At 60.7% G+C, this 16,821-nt stretch overlaps 1 protein-coding gene across 4 annotated transcripts in view; it reads right to left on the bottom strand.

Annotated features, from left to right (window-relative positions):
* Positions 1-4,728: 4,728 nt before the first annotated feature.
* Positions 4,729-16,821, bottom strand: part of LOC311517069 (sphingomyelin phosphodiesterase 5-like) — a 35,054-nt gene continuing 22,961 nt past the window's right edge. For all 4 annotated transcript variants that reach the window (XM_084621633.1, XM_084621636.1, XM_084621634.1 and 1 more), the window contains exons 3-8: positions 16,595-16,667; positions 8,706-8,846; positions 7,824-7,913; positions 7,399-7,462; positions 6,985-7,141; positions 4,729-5,558 (exon numbers count right to left, since the gene is read on the bottom strand). In XM_084621633.1, the coding sequence (XP_084477759.1) occupies positions 5,463-5,558; positions 6,985-7,141; positions 7,399-7,462; positions 7,824-7,913; positions 8,706-8,846; positions 16,595-16,667 (621 nt within the window). In that variant the 3' untranslated portion in view covers positions 4,729-5,462. The remainder of the gene's footprint in view (positions 5,559-6,984; positions 7,142-7,398; positions 7,463-7,823; positions 7,914-8,705; positions 8,847-16,594; positions 16,668-16,821) is intronic.

Raw genomic sequence — 16,821 nt, 5'->3', positions numbered from 1 at the left:
AATGAAAGTTATCACGATCTGCTGTTTGAAAAATGTCTAATTTTAGTTGCTTCTGCTTAACATCCTCCTGAGATCCTAGTGGAATGGAAAGAGTGTTATCATCACCAAATGATGACACTATATAATCTGTAGTTTCCCCAAATAGAGAACAGAAATATTTATTGAACACTTCTGCCTTTTCTGCATTATTATTGAGATTTCTACCATTTCCATCTAGTAATGGCACAATACCATTGTCAGGATTCTTTTTGTTCTTAATATATTTTAAATTTTATTGTACTTAATGCTGCTGGCCATAGTCGTCTCCTTGTGTCCCTTGGCTTTCCTTATCAATGTTCTACAATCCCTAACTTCTTATTTATATTAATTACTATCAACTTTCCCTTTCTTCCCTGGGTTGTGGCTCATGCTAGTGCTTGGATGGGTAGGTGTCTGGGTGCCAAAAAAAGGGCGGGGTTATGGTGCAAGGGGGGGGACTGGACATTTGGCAGTTCTGACCCCGCCTCCTATCTGACCCTATCCTACCTGACCCCCGTACCCTGTCTGTCCCACTCTCAGTCCCCTGCCTGCCCCCCCATGTCTCACTGCAGCACCCTGATATGCCCTGTACCCATGATCCCCTGCATGCTCCCCCATTTCCTACCCTGACATCCCCTGCCCCCACAACCCCCTGCCTGCTGCTCTATCCCCTGCCCTCCACATTCCTCCTCCCCAGGTTCCCTCCACTGTCGGGGTGGGGCAAGGTAAGGGGACTCAGTACTCCCCCTTGGGCCATCCCCGCAGGGGCTGAGTCTGGAGACATGCATGACCCCATGCAGGCCAGTGCACCAGGGCCTGGGGAGCGGGTGGCTGTGCGTGCACAGAGTGAGGTGGGGGTGTGACATTCTGAGTGTGATTTAAAGTCTCATGGAAAGGTGACAGGGCCAGAAAGAGTTAATTAACTCCCAGACTGACCTGACCCATGGCCGAACTTTAGAGACTGGTTAGGAAGAGATATAAATGAACAGAGCTTTGAAATGCAGCCGGCATTGTTAGAGAGAGAAGGGGAGATGTTTGCTCAGGTCTCGTGATATCCGCAAATAAGCCTTGTCTATGGCTACCGCTTTGATTCAAAGATCAAAAAGGGAATATTAACATTTAGGAAGACACTTGAGTGGCAGAGTATAATTGTCTATGTCTCTTTGAAGGCTGTGGGAACCTGTGTCTGAACGGTTTAATGGATAAATGACTCTGTGCTAATTGCCAGGATGTTTGGGAGAAGGAAAGCCAAGCCGATTGGGGGTTGGACTAGATGACCTTCTGGGGTCCCTTCCAACCCTGATATTCTATGATTGTTTTCTCAGGCCAAAAGGCTGCAGAAAACATATAAAGACCCTGGGACACGAACCTTCTTCATCTCAGTTCTGCTTTGGGTTTTAAGAGGGGGAAACCTTAAGCCATCAGGATTGAGATCCCCAGTCACTGACAGGAGTCACCCTGAATATGGCATTGGACTATAACCTCTGGACTATTTCTAAAAGGACTTTTGGCAACTACAAGCTCATCTCTGCTCTGTATCTGGACCTCAAGAATTGAACCCAAGTCTCTCTGTATATTGATCTTTTAACCAACGCTCTCTTGTCTTTTTAAATAAATTTTAGCTTAGATAACAAGGATTGACTGTAAGCGTGTATTTGGGGTAAGATCTGAGTTATCATTTGACCTGGGTCTGGGGCTTGGTCCTTTGGGGTCAGAAGAACCTTTTCTTTTCAAGGATGAAATAAGATTTTCAGAATTTGTCACCCTATGGTTGACAGGTGTGTCTGGAGGGAGGCCTGAGGCCTGACGCTGGCTACTTTAAGGAAACCCAGGGAGGGGCTGTAGAAGCTGCTTTGGGCTGGCTGGGTAAATCTAACCATTGCAATATCCATCAGCGTTTGGGGTTTGTCTGCCCCGGTCTGTTTGCAGTTCACCCCGATTGAGTGACCTCAGCTGGCTCCCACGGGCAGCATCGTTACAGGGGTGTTCCAGGTGGGGGCGTTCCTGGGCAGAGGCGGCAGCAGCTGACTGAGTCCTTGGGGCAGGGGGCCCAGTGGGGCACCAGATGCCTGGGGGGTCCCTGGGAGGGGCTGGGGATTCCTGGGCTCAAGCGGCACGTCCCTGGTCGGGTCTTTAGATTGGGGGAGGGACATAGGAACCGGGGTCCCGCCATGGCGTCCGGGACTGCCCCTGCAGCTTGTACAGCCACCCAGACCCCTCTCTGCCCAGCTGGGTGCCCCCCCGCCAGCCCTGGTAGTTGGTGCCAGGTGCAGGCGCCCTGCACGAGAGCTGGTCTCCCCGGCTGTCCCCCACAGCTGCAGCTGGCAGCAGTGCCCCGGCGCAAGGCGGGGCCAGCCCCTTGGGGGCCCCAAGCAGGAATACTCCCAGCCCCACATACTAATACTTAACGGGGGCCCCCTGAGCTGCTCGGGGTCCTAAGCAATTTCCCAGTCTGCGTCTGCCTGCCACCAGTTCTGCCCCCGGCCACAGGCACCGTCCGGCTGGTGGGCATGAGCACGGTGGGTCAGCTCCTTCCCCCACACAACCACACCCCCCATGTGCAGCTACTGACCTGAGGGGGGGCAGGGGCCACCCCTGGAGCCTGGCCAGCCCCCGCCATCTCAGCACCCCATGCCCCTAGTAGTGACTCGGTGCAGTGAGGTGCCTGGCAGGGGGAGGACAGTGGGGTGCATGGTGCTGGCTCTAAAAGGTGCCCCCCTAGGAGGGTCACTGCCACCCCTCCCCGCAGGTCTCCCCAGCAACCTGGCGTGTTCAGAGCCCAGCTCCAACCGGCCACAGCCCCTTTCTGCCCCCCACAGTTCTTCCTTCCCATCAAATCATGGCCTCTGACTGGAGCAGCTCCTCCGGCACCAGCCCCCCCCTCCAGCCTGCCTGCCACACCGGGCACATCAGCCCCGTCCCCCAGGGGCATGACCCACAGCGCCCACCAGCACCCCCATGGCCTGCCCAGCCCGATTACAGTGTCCGCCCCACTGCTCCATCAGCCCCATGGCCTGCCTCCCCGACCCCCACCCTGGGGCCTGGCCAGCAGGGTAGCGGCAGGCACCAGCCCCACTTTTCCAGTCACAAAGTCTAAGAGCAGCAGGGTCCCAAAGCCCATCCGGGGAGCCTGCAGGGTCTGGGGGCTCTGACCCAGGCCTGGGGTTGCATCTCCTTGGCCAGAGACGAGAACAGTGACTCCTTTGCCAGTGACTCCTGTCTAGTGGCCACACATGGAATCACCCCTCTGGGTACAATGGCTGTGAGAGGCCTGGGGCAGGCTGTGGGGGGTGGGGTGACAGCCACTAGTCCTGGGGACCCCCCTGTACCCAAGGGGGGGGTCTGCAGTAGGGGTATGGGTGAGAGGCTGGGGTATGTGGTGGTGGTGGTGGGGGTGATGGCCCCATGTCCTGGGGAGCCCATGGTACCCAAGGGGGGGGGGGGTCTGTAGTAGGGGTATGGCTGAGAGGCTGGGGCATGTGGTGGGGGGGTGATGGCCCCTTGTCCTGGGGAGCCCATGGTACCCAAGGGGGGGGTCTGCAGGAAGGGGTATGGCTGAGAGGCCTGGGCAGGCTGTAGGGGGTGATGGCCACTAGTCCTAGGGACCCCCCTGTACCCAAGAGGGGGGTCTGCAGGAGGGGTATGGCTGAGAGGCCTGGGCAGGCTGTAGGGGGTGATGGCCACTAGTCCTAGGGACCCCCCGTACCCAAGAGGGGGGGTCTGCAGGAGAGGTATGGCTGAGAGGCCTGGGCAGGCTGTAGGGGGTGATGGCCACTAGTCCTAGGGACCCCCCGTACCCAAGAGGGGGGTCTGCAGGAGAGGTATGGCTGAGAGGCCTGGGCAGGCTGTGGGGGGTGATGGCCCCGAGTCCTAGGGACCCCCCTGTACCCAAGAGGGGAGTCTGCAGGAGGGGTATGGCTGAGAGGCCTGGGCAGGCTGTGGGGGGTGATGGCCCCGAGTCCTAGGGATCCCCCGTACCCAAGAGGGGGGTCTGCAGTAGGGGTATGGTTGAGAGGCCTGGCGTGCCCGACCAGGGCTTTCCCCAGTGGTGCCGAAGGGTGACAACGCCCGGGCAGAGCAGGAGCTGGGAGCTGCTGGGTCACAGCCTAGCCGGGGTAACGCGAAACGGGTGTTGAAGGGAGCTGAACCGACCCAGCCCCGTGGAGGATCCAGGGGGGCGACCGGAGCTCTGAGGGCTGAACCCCGACACCTCCCAAGGCTGGTGGGAACTGTGACCTCAGCTGGCCGCTGCAGGCTGGGACAAGGGGCCGAGGGGAGGTTGGATAAGACCCGGCTTTGGAGAGACTGGGTGGATCTCACCCGGGACTGACGGAGCCAGGCCCTGGATTGTGTGGCTGCTTGGCCACGTGCTTGGACCGGGGTCACATGGGAACGTTGGCTGCCCCATGCCACCATGTTACAGCGACTGACAAACCCTGCCGCCCGGAGACGCAGCCAGTGGTGGAGAGGACAGGTCTGTCCTGGGCAGAGCTCACAGCCTGGGGCAGGAGAGGTGGACCTGGAGGCTCAGGCCGGGGGGCTGCGTGGCCCCCCTGAAGGGAGAGTGGGACCCTGGGGGCCCGGCCTGCTGAAGGGTTCCTACCAGGGACTGTTCAAAGTTGGGGGGTAGCTGTGCCAGTGGCCAGCCTTGGGAGAATCCGCCCCAGCCGCCCCCCCACACTCCCTTTCCCCAGTGCACAGACGTGGACAGTTGCTTTGAAAACTTTATTGATTCCCCAGGGGGGCCAGGTGACCGCGGGGGAGAGGGGAGCCCCTCCTGGCAGCCACGGCTCAGCAGAAGGGCACTCTGCCCTGCCGAGGGACAGACAGGCCTCGCGTGAAGCTGAGGCTCGCGACGCTGTGCAGAGGCAGACGTGGCCCTGTCGGGCCCATGCCAGCTTCGGGGAGCCCCTGCCCAGCTAACACCCAGCTCACGGGCTGGGGAGGGGGCCCAAGGGCCGGCTGGACCCAGGGAGCACATGGCACTGAGCCGGAAGGGGTGCTGCGCTGTCAGGTGGGGAAGCCAGCTGGCAGCCTGGGAAATAGCCAGCCCCCCGTCCTGCTGCAGTGGGTGAGGTCTGCAGAGGCAGGTCCACACCCCAGTGATCCCCTGCGGATCCCAAGCCAAGACCCATGGGTGCTGGGCCTCACTGGGCAGAGGGGGGCGCAGCAGAGCAGCCTCCTCCTTGGGCCCCCGCCAGCCCAGAAGCCAGGCGCCAGGGCTGTCCCCCTCTTGGGGCACTCTGGCCAGCACCCCCGGCACCCTGGGGGTGACTCTGGCCCCACACAGCCCTGCACAGCCCCACCAGGTCCCAGGCCTCGCAGCCTATCCGAGTCAGGAGGGAGGGGGGCACAGGCAGGGGGAGGGCCCTGCCCAGCTCCACCATAACAAGGATTCTCCATCGACCTTCCGCCCCGGACACCGGGGTTCACACTCGCTGCTGTCACTGCAGCGCAGGGTTCAGGAGCAGCCGCAGCCCTACAGCCATGTGGTCCGAGCAGCCGGCCAGCTGGGTGATGAAGGAAAACTTCTCCACCTCCTGGGGAAAGCAAGGGGACAGCGGTGTCAGGAGCACAGCAGGCTCCCCGCCCCGAGAATGCAGGGGGGGAGGGGGTCGGTCCCCTGAGACCACAGATCCCAGCATGCAATGAGTCCAGGTCTGGCTAAGCCAGAGCAGTGCAGGCTGGGACTTGTAGTCTCCATGGGCTGCACCCTCCCCTCAATCAACGCTGAGCACTGACACAGCTCACTACCCCTTCCCAGCCATGGCCCGGCCAGGCTCCTTCCCCCGCTGCAGGGCAGGAAACAGCCCAGAGTGGAGGTCCCACGCAGAGTCATGTAGCACATAGGGTCAGAGCCAGCAGAGATCCCAGGCGTCCTGGCCCCCAGGCTCGGACCCTTCCAGGGAGCCCTGGACCATGCTGACTAGCTCTCTGAATCCCCCGCACCCTGAGCAGCGATTCGGCAAGGCCAGCCCCCTGCAGCCTGGCTCCACGGCACCATACCATGAAAACCCCGGAGTGTGGGAGCTGCTGAGAGCCCCTGAAGGAGCTGACCTAGTGAGTGCAGCTACCAGCCCCAGCCACCTCCCCAGCATGGGCCCCTGTGGCCCTACCAGCCCCCAGCAGCTGGCCCCTGAGCCAGGCAGGCCCCAGAGCTGAACCCCCCTGCCCTGGGCCCAGCATCCCTGACTGGGAGCTTACCTGCACCCTTGGGCTTGGGGCCTGCTCTTCGTTCCGTGGGGCCCAGGCCAGGCTGGGGGCTAGGGGCTCCCACGGGGGTACCCCTGTACGGGGAGACTTTGGCAAACCAGTAAAGTGCCTGAAACCACTATGGCTTATTACTAAAAGCAGCCAAGTCAGCAGGCTTAGCTTAACCAAGGCAGGAGGGGAGGGGGATCTTTGGGTGCCATGAGAAGGGCAGCTTGACCCTGCATCCTTCCTGATAAGAATTGTGTTGAAGTTGCTGATACATGCATCTTAGAAGAGCAGGATGTGCCCCAGGAATGTCTGCTGGGGCCTCAAGGCTGCAAACTCTGGAAAAACCCACACCGATAATCAGAAGGAGCCTCTTGCTTGCCCATGGGAACTGCTGGCTGAACAAGTTTGCTTTAAGGAACATGTCATTCTATTACTCCTGTATAAATAAGGGGGACTCTTCAGGACTGGGCTCTCCCTCTGGATGCGTCTTGTGTTTCCCACCACGCTCAGCTTGGGTAATTATCAAGGGTTGGGGTGTTTTACTAACCTCCTGCGGACGTGTGTGTAAGTGCTTGAGACCAAGTAAAGTTTAGCTGTAAGTGAAAGCCCTCTTGTGTTGTCCTGTTCGTGCCGCCTTCCGTGTCTCCCCTGATTTATTCCCTGACACCACCTCGCACCGAGTAAAAGTTACCAAGAGCTTTGGGTTGAAAGAACCCCGGGGAGCACCCCAGGCCGGCAGGAGCCGGGGCCCCTCTGGGCACTCACCGTTGTCAGGCTGATGGGGGCGGGGTGCTCGCGGTACAGGATGTAGTCGATGCGACGCCCTTCCCAGGGGCTCCCTGCTGCCGAGGGGTCGGGGCAGCCGTCCTGCAGGATGGGACAGGCCAGGTACTTCCTCCTGCCCTCCTCTTGCTCCAGCGTCCTGCGGGGTGCACGGGGGAGCCGTCAGCAGGGGGCCGAGTGGCAGGGGAGGAGGAGCGTGGCTCTGCGTAGGGGGCTAGTCACACCTGGGCTACAGGGGGCTGCATGGCAAGGGAGGGCCATCCACAGGTTAGCCTTTACCCTGTCCCATTAGTGTCCCATTACCCTGTGTGGGGGCGGGGGCAGAGCCTGCCTTGAACTAGGGCTGTAAGCCCCCCGGCCCCCCAGCGCTCTGGAACCCGCAGGTGCAGCCGTTACCTTTTCAGCTTCTCTGGGGTTGACACGGCCTCCTCGTAGATCTCCAGGTAGTTCAGCAGGGTGCCTGCAGGGACGTGAGCAGCACTTAGAGCCTCCCCTGCTCTGCCGCTCCCCCCACCCCAAAATCTTCCTTCACCCACAGGTACCTCAGCAGAGATCTGGGTGTGGGGAGGGAGCAGGGCTGGGACAGGAGGGGGCTCCGGGTCTGGAGGGGCACGGGCAGAGCTGGGGGGCAGGCCTCGGCTAGCAGGGCCCCTGGACCCCTGACCCCCGACGTCTCACCCGGGGGTTCCAAAGGCTGGGTCCCCCTGTGGGGATCTGGATCTAGATGTTTATCTGCAGCCCCAGATGGGGGCCCGGCTCCGCGGAACTGAGACAGAGAGGGCAGCAAGCTGCACTGGGCACTGGGCCAGCCAGACACGTACCTATGGCCCAGGGCTTGTCCTGCCTGGGCCCCACTCGGCATGGGTCTTGGTACTGCCGGAAGATGATGTGGGTCTGCTCCAACTCATCCCCTGGAAAGATCCGGCAGAGTGAATGGGCACATCTGCACTCCCCTCTCCTCTCCCCTCCCCCTCCTCCAGACTACCCTCCCCCACCCCTTCCACTCCCCCCCCCCCCAACTCCTTGTGTGATGAAGCAGGAATTTTCCATAATATTTGTATGATGCCGATGTGTGCCTCAGTTTCCTTCTACACTTTGCTGCTCCTGGAAGAGTGCAGGAGACACAGGTGTGTGTGTGTGTCACTTGCTGTTGGGGTCGGTAATTAACTGCTTGCCGCAAACCCAGATCAACAGAAGGGCCAGGGAGACAACTGAAGTCCCCAGGTCTGAACAGCCAAGACCGCCGAGCAGGAAGCCTGCGTGTGGGACTTGGGACCCGTGCTGGGGGACAGTGTGGTCAGGTGGCTTTGGAGGGACCGAGGCAGAGAGACAGGGAGCCCCAGGAACAGAGTCCATCACGCTGGGCTGGTTCCTGGCTCTGGCTGGGCACGATGGGCCTTTGCCTCTCTGGGCTAGCCCGCAGCCGTTCGTTTCTGTGACCAGGGGACTAGTGAAAGGCTGCCAGTGTGGCTTCAAATACCCCAGAGCCTCGCGCCCTGCAGGGCCCGGCCCCCGCATCCTGCAAGGGGCTGGCGTGGCTGGATTCGCTGCAGGGAGCCCCGGGGCAAGCCAGGGTCGCTGGGGCCCGAGGAGCCAGCCCCTCGGGGTGTGGCACTCCCCAGGGAGGGGTTACAGGCTGGGCACGCTGCGACACCCCCGCCAGGCTGCTGCCCTCCCCTGCCCCCACCCGGGCCAGGCCCCACCTGAGGAGCAGTTGTCGAAGTTGAAGTCCCCGCAAAAGACGTCGAAGGCGATGACGTCCCCTTGCTCCGTGTGGGCGTCCTGGAACAGCTGCACCCAGAAGAGCCCCAGGGTGAGCTGGTCGCAGCGGATCTGTGCATCGGCTGTGGGGGACAGAGCTCGATTACAGGGGGGCCAACTTCCTCATGTGTGACACCCGGACACTGCCCCCGCTCCACCACTTTCCCTCGAGGCCCCCCGCATGGCTCGCTGCTCTCTCCACCACCCTCCCCCTGCCAGCTGAGCAGAGCTCCGGGGGTGGGGGCGGAGTGGGGCAGGGCGGGGGAGGGGAGGGAGAGCCAAGCTCCGGGGGTGGGGCTGAGTGGGGCAGGGTGGGGGGAGGGAGAGCTGTGCTCCGGGGGTGGGGGCTGAGTGGGGCAGGGCAGTGGAGGGGAGGGAGAGCCGGGCTCTGGGGATTGGGGGTGTGTGACGCAGCAGGGAGTGGGGCAGATTGACCTGGGGATGTTGCAGGGGAGTTTTACTGGGACTGTCTGCAATGGGGATGGGGTAGCAGGGGGTGACTTCACTGTCACCTGAGCCAGGAGGGGGTTGGATCCAGGTGACACCTTCTGCACAGGAAACTGGACAAAGGCTGGAGGAGGAGCTGCGGGGGTGGCTGGGTGAGACGGCTGGAGGGGGTTTCAGTTTGGAGCAGTTTGGGGAAACGGAGGGAGCCCCAAGGCTGGGGTCTAAGCTCCCTGCCCCCAGAGGAACCTGACTGAGGGGCCCTGTTTGTACCTACAAGCTCTGTTTGGACTGTGTTCCTGTTGTCATATAAACTTTCCATTTTACTGGCTGGCTGAGAGTCACGGGGAATCGCAGGAAGTGGGGGTGCAGGGCCCAGACTCCCCCACACTCTGTGACAACTGGTGGCAAAGGTGGGATCTACTGCACCCCATAGACGGCGCTTCCTGCAGTAAGTTACGGGGGAAGCAATAAACGAAGGGGGATTGACAAGGACCAGGTGTGTTGAAGATTCAGAGAGGAGCAGTTTCGGGGGGCAGAGGAGCTATGCTTAACCCTTGGGAGTGTGTGAGACCAGCGAGAAGGACTGTTGCAATAATGGGGACCCCCCTGGGGACTGTGGTGAGCAGGCTCAGGGGCGGAGGAGTCTGTGGCTCGACCCTGGGAGAGAGGTGGTGACCTGGAGAAGGGCTAGTACACTAGGGGTCCTCCTGGAAACCGTGGGGAGCTGAGAGCGCACAGGCCTGCGAGTGGCCAGCAGGAAGACGTATGCGAAGCGCCTTAAGGGCGACCTGGTGGAGCTGTGCAGGCAGAGGGGGCTGCGCACTGGGAGGCTCACCAAGGAACAGCTGATTGCCCAGCTGGAGGAAGAGGATCGCTCAGAGGAGCGGATCCCTGCCCCTGAGGGGAGCAGCCCGGCAGACACAAGGCGGGCCCCGCTGCCTGTCCCGGCTGGGAGGGGTCAGACAGCTACCGAGGGCATCCTGAGACCCCTCCTTCCTATGACTAGGGGAGGGGTTGGGGGAAGCCCAGCGAATACCAAGGGGACCTGACCCCAGCAGCCAGCAGAGGATCCTCCCGGCAGAGCTCCCCATCCCTGGAGCGGAGGCGGCTGGAATGGGAGAGGGAGATGAAACTGAGAGAGCTGGAAGATGGAGAGAAGGAGTGAGAGGACCGTAAAAGGCAGCGTTAGCATGAGCTGGAGCTGGCCAGGCTGAGGAGCAGTGGGGCGCCGGCTGCGGTGAGTGCGGGGGGACCCAAGACTGCAAGGAACTTTGATAAGTGCTTCCTGGCCCAGCGGAAGGAGGGGGGGGACATAGATAGCTTCCTGACGGCCTTTGAGAATGCCTGCGAGCTGCACAGGGTTGACCCCGCAGACAGGCTCCAGTTTCTCACCCCCTTACTGGACCCCAAAGCCGTGGAGGTGTACAGCCGAATGACAGGGCCGGAGGCAGGGGACTATGAACTGTTCAAACAGGCCCTGCTCCGTGAGTTTGGGCTGACCCCCGAGATGTACCGGAGAAGGTTCCGGAGTCAGCGCAAAAAGCCTGAGGTCACCTACCTACAACTGGTCAACCGGATGCAGGGGTGTGCCCGCAAGTGGACAGCTGGGGCCCGAGCTAAAGAGGACCTGCTGGACCTAATCGTACTGGAGCAACTGTATGATCAGTGCCCTTCCGACCTGAGGCTGTGGTTGGAGGACAAAAAGCAGAGAACCCCCAGCACGCAGGGCAGCTGGCCGACGAGTTTGTGAAGAGCTGGTCAAGGGGTGACAGGGAGGAGTCCCAAAAGAACAGGCCCACCATGATGCAGAGAGAGAGTCACCATGGACCTCCCAAAGGAGGAATATGGAGAACCCCCTCCCAAGGAAAACATCCGGCATCAGGACCAACCGACTTGCTCCAGGGGACCAACGGGACATGACCTCTATTACTGTGGCCAAAGAGGCCACATACGGACCCAGTGCCCCAAGCTCAAGGACAGACTGAGCAGACCGAACCCACACAGGGTTAACTGGGTAGGGACCCAGCTGGACGAGGGGCAGACGGCCCAGGCAAGGGGGGCTACCAGTTTACCACCTGCTCAGGAGGGAAGAGTACCCCAGGCCAGCTCCTCTGAAGGGCTGGATGCTCCGGACTCAAGGTTCTCGGTTTACAGGGTGGGTGCGGGGCAGTCATTGCAGAATGAGTGCCTCATTTCCCTGGAGGTGGATGGGAGGAAGGTCAATGGATACTGGGATACGGGCGCGGAGGTGACGCTGGCCCGGCCCGAGGTGGTGGCCCCAGATCGGGTGGTGCCCAACACCTACCTGACCCTGATGGGGGTGGGCAGGACCCCATTTAAAGTGCCCATGGCAAGGGTACACCTGAAATGGGGGGCCAAGGAGGGCCCCAAGGATGTGGGGATACACCACCATTTGCTCACTGAAATTTTGATGGGGGGCGACCTAGAGGACTGGCCAAGCAAGCCCCAGACCGCCCTGGTTGTGACGTGTAGCCAGAGCCGGCGAGGGGCATTACGCCCTGACCTTGGGGAGGGTACCACACCGGAGGCGCAGGACCCTACCCTGGTGGGGAGGGAGCGCCGAGGGGCACGGCTCAGAGAGGCTGAGGCCTCAGACCTGGCCACTGAGGGGGAACCGGGCCCCGTCCCTGCCCCAGCCGCTGAGTTCCCGGCCGAGTTGAGGAAAGATCCCTCCTTGCGGAAGCTCAGGGACCTGGCCGACCTCGGTGTGGTACGGACCATGAGGAGAGGCTGCCAGGAGAGGTTCATGTGGGAGAAGGGGTTCCTGTACCGAGAATGGGCTCCCACAAGGGAAGTAGAGTCCTGTGGGATCAGGAGGCAGCTGGTGGTCCCCCAGAAGTATCGCCGCAGGCTCCTGTACCTGGCCCATGACATCCCCCTCGCAGGGCACCAGGGAATCCGGCGCACCCGGCAGAGGTTGCTACAGAACTTTTACTGGCCCGGGGTCTTTACCACGGTCCGGCAGTATTGCCGATCCTGTGACCCCTGTCAGAGGGTGGGGAAGGCCCGGGACAAGGGGAAAGCGGCTTTGAGACCTTTGCCCATCATAGAGGAGCCTTTCCAGAAGGTGGCCATGGACATCGTGGGGCCTCTCAGCAGGACGACCCGGTCGGGGAAGAAATACATTCTGGTGGTGGTAGATTTTGCCACCCGCTACCCCGAGGCAGTGCCCTTAGCTTCCATTGAAGCAGACACCGTGGCCGATGCGCTCCTGACCATTTTCAGCCGAGTGGGGTTCCCCAAGGAAGTCTTGACAGACCAAGGCTCCAACTTCATGTCGGCCCTGCTCCGGTGCTTGTGGGAGAAATGTGGGGTCCGGCACGACTGGGCCTCAGCGTATCACCCCCAGTCCAATGGGCTGGTGGAGAGGTTCAATGGGACGCTAAAGATGATGCTGAAAATCTTTATGGACCAGCACCCGCAGGATTGGGACAAGTACTTACCTCACCTGCTGTTCGCGTACAGGGAGGTGCCTCAGGAGTCTACCGGATTTTCGCCTTTCGAACTGTTATATGGAAGGAGGGTAAGGGGCCCCCTGGACCTGATGAGAGACGAGTGGGAGGGGAAGGCCACTCCCGATGGAGAGTCAGTGGTGGAGTATGTCCTGATCTTCCGAGAGAGACTGGCTGAACTCATGGGCCTGGCCAGGGAGAATCTGGCCAGAGCCCAGAGGAAGCAGAAGGTCTGGTATGACCGCACGGCACGGGCCCGTGCCTACGCCACCGGGGATCCGGTGATGGTTCTCATCCCCGTGAGAAAGAACAAACTACAGGCTGCCTGGGAGGGCCCTTTCAAGGTTGTCAAGCAACTAAATGACTGGGGGGATAGCTCAGTGGTGTGAGCATTGGCCTGCTAAACCCAGGGTTATGAGCTCAATCCTTGAGGAGGCCATTTAGGGATCTGGGGCAAAAAGAAATTGGGGATTGGCTCTCCTTTGAGCAGAGGATTGGACTAGATGATCTTCTGAGGTCCCTTCCAACCCTGATATTCTGTGATTCTATGTGGTGGAGCTGTCTAACCAGGTGTACCATGTGAATATGATGAAGCCATATTATGCCAGGGGGACTGTGGTGTTGGCCGTGTGTGGACATTGGGAGGAGCAGGGAGATGACCCTTTAGTAGATCTATTCCCTGGGACCAGAACTGGTTCCCCCCTGGAAACAATTCCCCTCTCGGATCAGCTAACCTCTGCCCAGCAAGCTGAGGTCAGGGGGGTGCTGCATCCGTACCGACAGCTGTTTTCCAACCAGCCTGGACGCACTAATCTGATTAACAGAAAAGGAGGCCTTGTGGCACCTTAGAGACTAACCAATTTATTTGAGCATAAGCTTTCGTGAGCTACAGCTCACTTCATCAGATGCATACTGTGGAAAATACAATGAGGAGATTTATATACACAGACCATGAAAAAATACACATTGTAAGGATGAGCTTAAGATGAGCTATTACCAGCAGGAGAGTGGGGTGGGGGTGGGGCCCCACCCCACTCTCCTGCTGGTAATAGCTCATCTTAAGTGATCACTCTCCTTACAATGTGTATTTTTTCATGGTCTGTGTGTATATAAATCGCCTCATTGTATTTTCCACAGTATGCATCCGATGAAGTGAGCTGTAGCTCACGAAAGCTCATGCTCAAATAAATTGGTTAGTCTCTAAGGTGCCACAAGTCCTCCTTTTCTTTTTGCGAATACAGACTAATACGGCTGCTACTCTGAAACTAATCTGACTGTCCACCGGATGCAGACAGGGTCGCACCCGCCGATAAGATGCTCCCCCTTCTGAGTCACAGGGAAAACTGCTCAGGACCTGGAAAGAGAGGTCCGGGACATGCTGGCTTTGGGGGTGATCCAGCCCTCTGCCAGCCCTTGGGCCTCGCCGGTGGTGCTGGTCCCCAAAAAGGATGGGTCGGTCCGGTTCTGTGTGGACTATCGGAAGCTCAATGCCATCACTGTATCTGATGCCTACCCCATGCCCAGGCCGGACGAGCTCCTAGACAAGCTGGGAGGAGCTCGGTACCTTACCACCATGGACCTTACAAAGGGCTACTGGCAAGTGCCGCTGGATGCAGATGCCCGACTGAAATCGGCCTTTATCACCCCTCTGGGGCTCTATGAGTTCCTGACCCTGCCTTTCGGCCTCAAGGGAGCGCCGGCCACCTTCCAGCGCCTGGTGGACCAGCTCCTGAGGGGGATGGAGAGTTTTGCCGTGGCGTATATTGATGACATCTGTGTCTTTAGCCAGACCTGGGAGGACCACGTGTCCCAGGTTAGACAAGCGCTGGACCGACTCCAGGGGGCTGGGCTGACTGTAAAAGCGGAGAAGTGCAAGGTGGGGATGGCGGAAGTATCTTACCTGGGCCATCGGGTGGGGAGCGGCCGCCTAAAGCCGGAACCAGCCAAGGTGGAGGTGATCAGAGACTGGCCCGCTCCCCACACCAAAAAGCAGGTCCAAGCCTTTATTGGGATGGCAGGATACTACCGAAGATTTGTGCCCCACTTTAGCGCCATAGCCACCCCCATCACGGAGCTATGCAAGAAGGGGAAGCCAGACAAGGTGGTCTGGACCGAGCAGTGCCAGGTGGCTTTCCGGGCGCTGAAGGAGGCTCTGGTCAGTGGCCCAGTTCTGGCAAACCCAGACTTTGATAAGCCCTTTGTGGTGTTCACCGACGCCTCCGACACGGGACTGGGGGCTGTGTTAATGCAGGAGGATGAAAAGTGGGAGAGACGCCCCATCGTGTACCTGAGCAAGAAGCTGCTACCCCGGGAGCAACACTACGCGGCCATTGAGAAGGAGTGCCTGGCCATGGTGTGGGCCCTCAAGAAACTAGAGCCCTATCTCTTCGGGCGACACTTCACCGTCTACACCGACCACTCTCCCCTGACCTGTCTGCACCAGATGAAAGGAGCCAACGCCAAGCTCCTGAGATGGAGCCTGCTCCTGCAGGATTACGACGTGGACGTGGTCCACGTGAAGGGAAGTGCCAACCTGATAGCGGATGCGCTGTCCCGGAGAGGGGGCCCCGAACTTCCCCAGGTCACTGGTCAGCGTGACCCCGCTCAGTTCAGTCTCGAAAGGGGGAGAGATGTGACGCAGCAGGGATGGGGGAGTGTTGACCTGGGGATGTCGCAGGGGAGTTTTACTGGGACTGTCTGCAATGGGGATGGGGTAGCAGGGGGTGACTTCACTTGAGGGATGATACCTGAGCCAGGAGGGGGGTGGGGCCAGGTGACACCTTCTGCCCGGGAAATTGGACAAAGGCTGGAGGAGGAGCTGGGGGGTGGCTGGCTGAGACGGCTGGAGGGGGTTTCAGTTTGGATCAGTCTAGGGAAACAGAGGGAGTCCCAGGGCTGGGGTCTAAGCTCTGCCCCCCAGAGGGACCTGACTGAGGGGTCCTGTTTGTACCTACAAGCTCTGTTTGGACTGTGTTCCTGTCGTCTAATAAACCTTCTGCTCAACTGGCTGGCTGAGAGTCACGGGGAATTGCAGGAAGTGGGGGTGCAGGGCCCTGACTCCTCCAACCTCTGTGACGGGGGGAGTGGGGCAGGGGAGGGGAGAGGAGGGGAGGGAGAGCAGTGCTCCGGGGGTGGGGGCTGAGTGGGGCAGTGGGGGGAAGGGAGGGGGAGCCGCGCTCCGGGGGTGGGGGCTGAGTGGGGCAGGGCGGGGGAGGGGAGGGGAGGGAGAGCCGTGCTCCGGGGGTGGGGGCTGAGTGGGGCAGTGGGGGGAGGGGAGGGAGAGCTGCGCTCGGGGCAGGACAGCGGACCCTCCGGAGCCATTGCTGAGTGCTCAGGGCTCCTCCAGGCCCCAGGTGCTCTTCCCGCCCCCTGGTAACTGGACTTTTAGTGTCCGGGCAGCACTGCTGACCGGCACCACCAGGTTCCCTTTTAGACTGGACTTTCCAGTTAAAACCCAGACACCTGGCAACCCTACTCTGTTACCGGCTGCACCCCACATCCAATCCCTGCGGGGCTCCCCACCAGGGATCGCACAGCCACGGAGCCAGGAGCCCCAGGGCCGGAAGCAAGTGCCCCCCACCCACACGGGGTCCCCTGCCCTGCCACTGCAGACTGTGGGGCAGAGGAGACTTGGCCCTTGGCTGGAGGGTCGGCACTGGACCTCAGCCCAGTCCAGGGGACAGGTGTCCCCTCCTCGCTCGCGGGGCCCTGCGGGGCGGGGCTGGGGAGGCAAGCAGAGGGAGCCGGGGCCCAGGTGCCAATGCAGCCCCAGCACCAAGCCCGCTCCAGGAGCCGTGGCAGGGTCAGCGGCTGGGCTGCTCCCAGGAGTAGAACGGGGAAGGGGGGCATCTGGACGAGCTGTTCTCCCTCCCCAGCCCCGGTGGGCAAGAGTGCCCCCTCCCAACACTCACCGGCTGGAGCGTGCAGGTGGGTGCAGTTCAGGTAGCCCACTATCCTCTGCCCTTGGGCTTCCCCCAGCTGCACCTAGCAGGTGCACATGGAAACGTTGCCAGTTACAAGCTGGAAGGCCACTGCCGGGGCCGGGGCCCCACACAGCACCGGCCCCATCGTGGGGAGGGGTGGGGGTGCAGGCGTTTGGCCAGGGCGACGGTCAGAGCCGTGGGGAAGGAGGGTCAGT

The sequence above is a fragment of the Lepidochelys olivacea genome (genome assembly GCF_965140295.1).
Source record: "Lepidochelys olivacea isolate rLepOli2 genome assembly, chromosome: 2".
Classification (NCBI taxonomy): Eukaryota; Metazoa; Chordata; order Testudines; family Cheloniidae; genus Lepidochelys; species Lepidochelys olivacea.
Note: the sequence above shows the minus strand (reverse complement) of the source record. Positions and strands in the feature narration are given on the sequence as shown.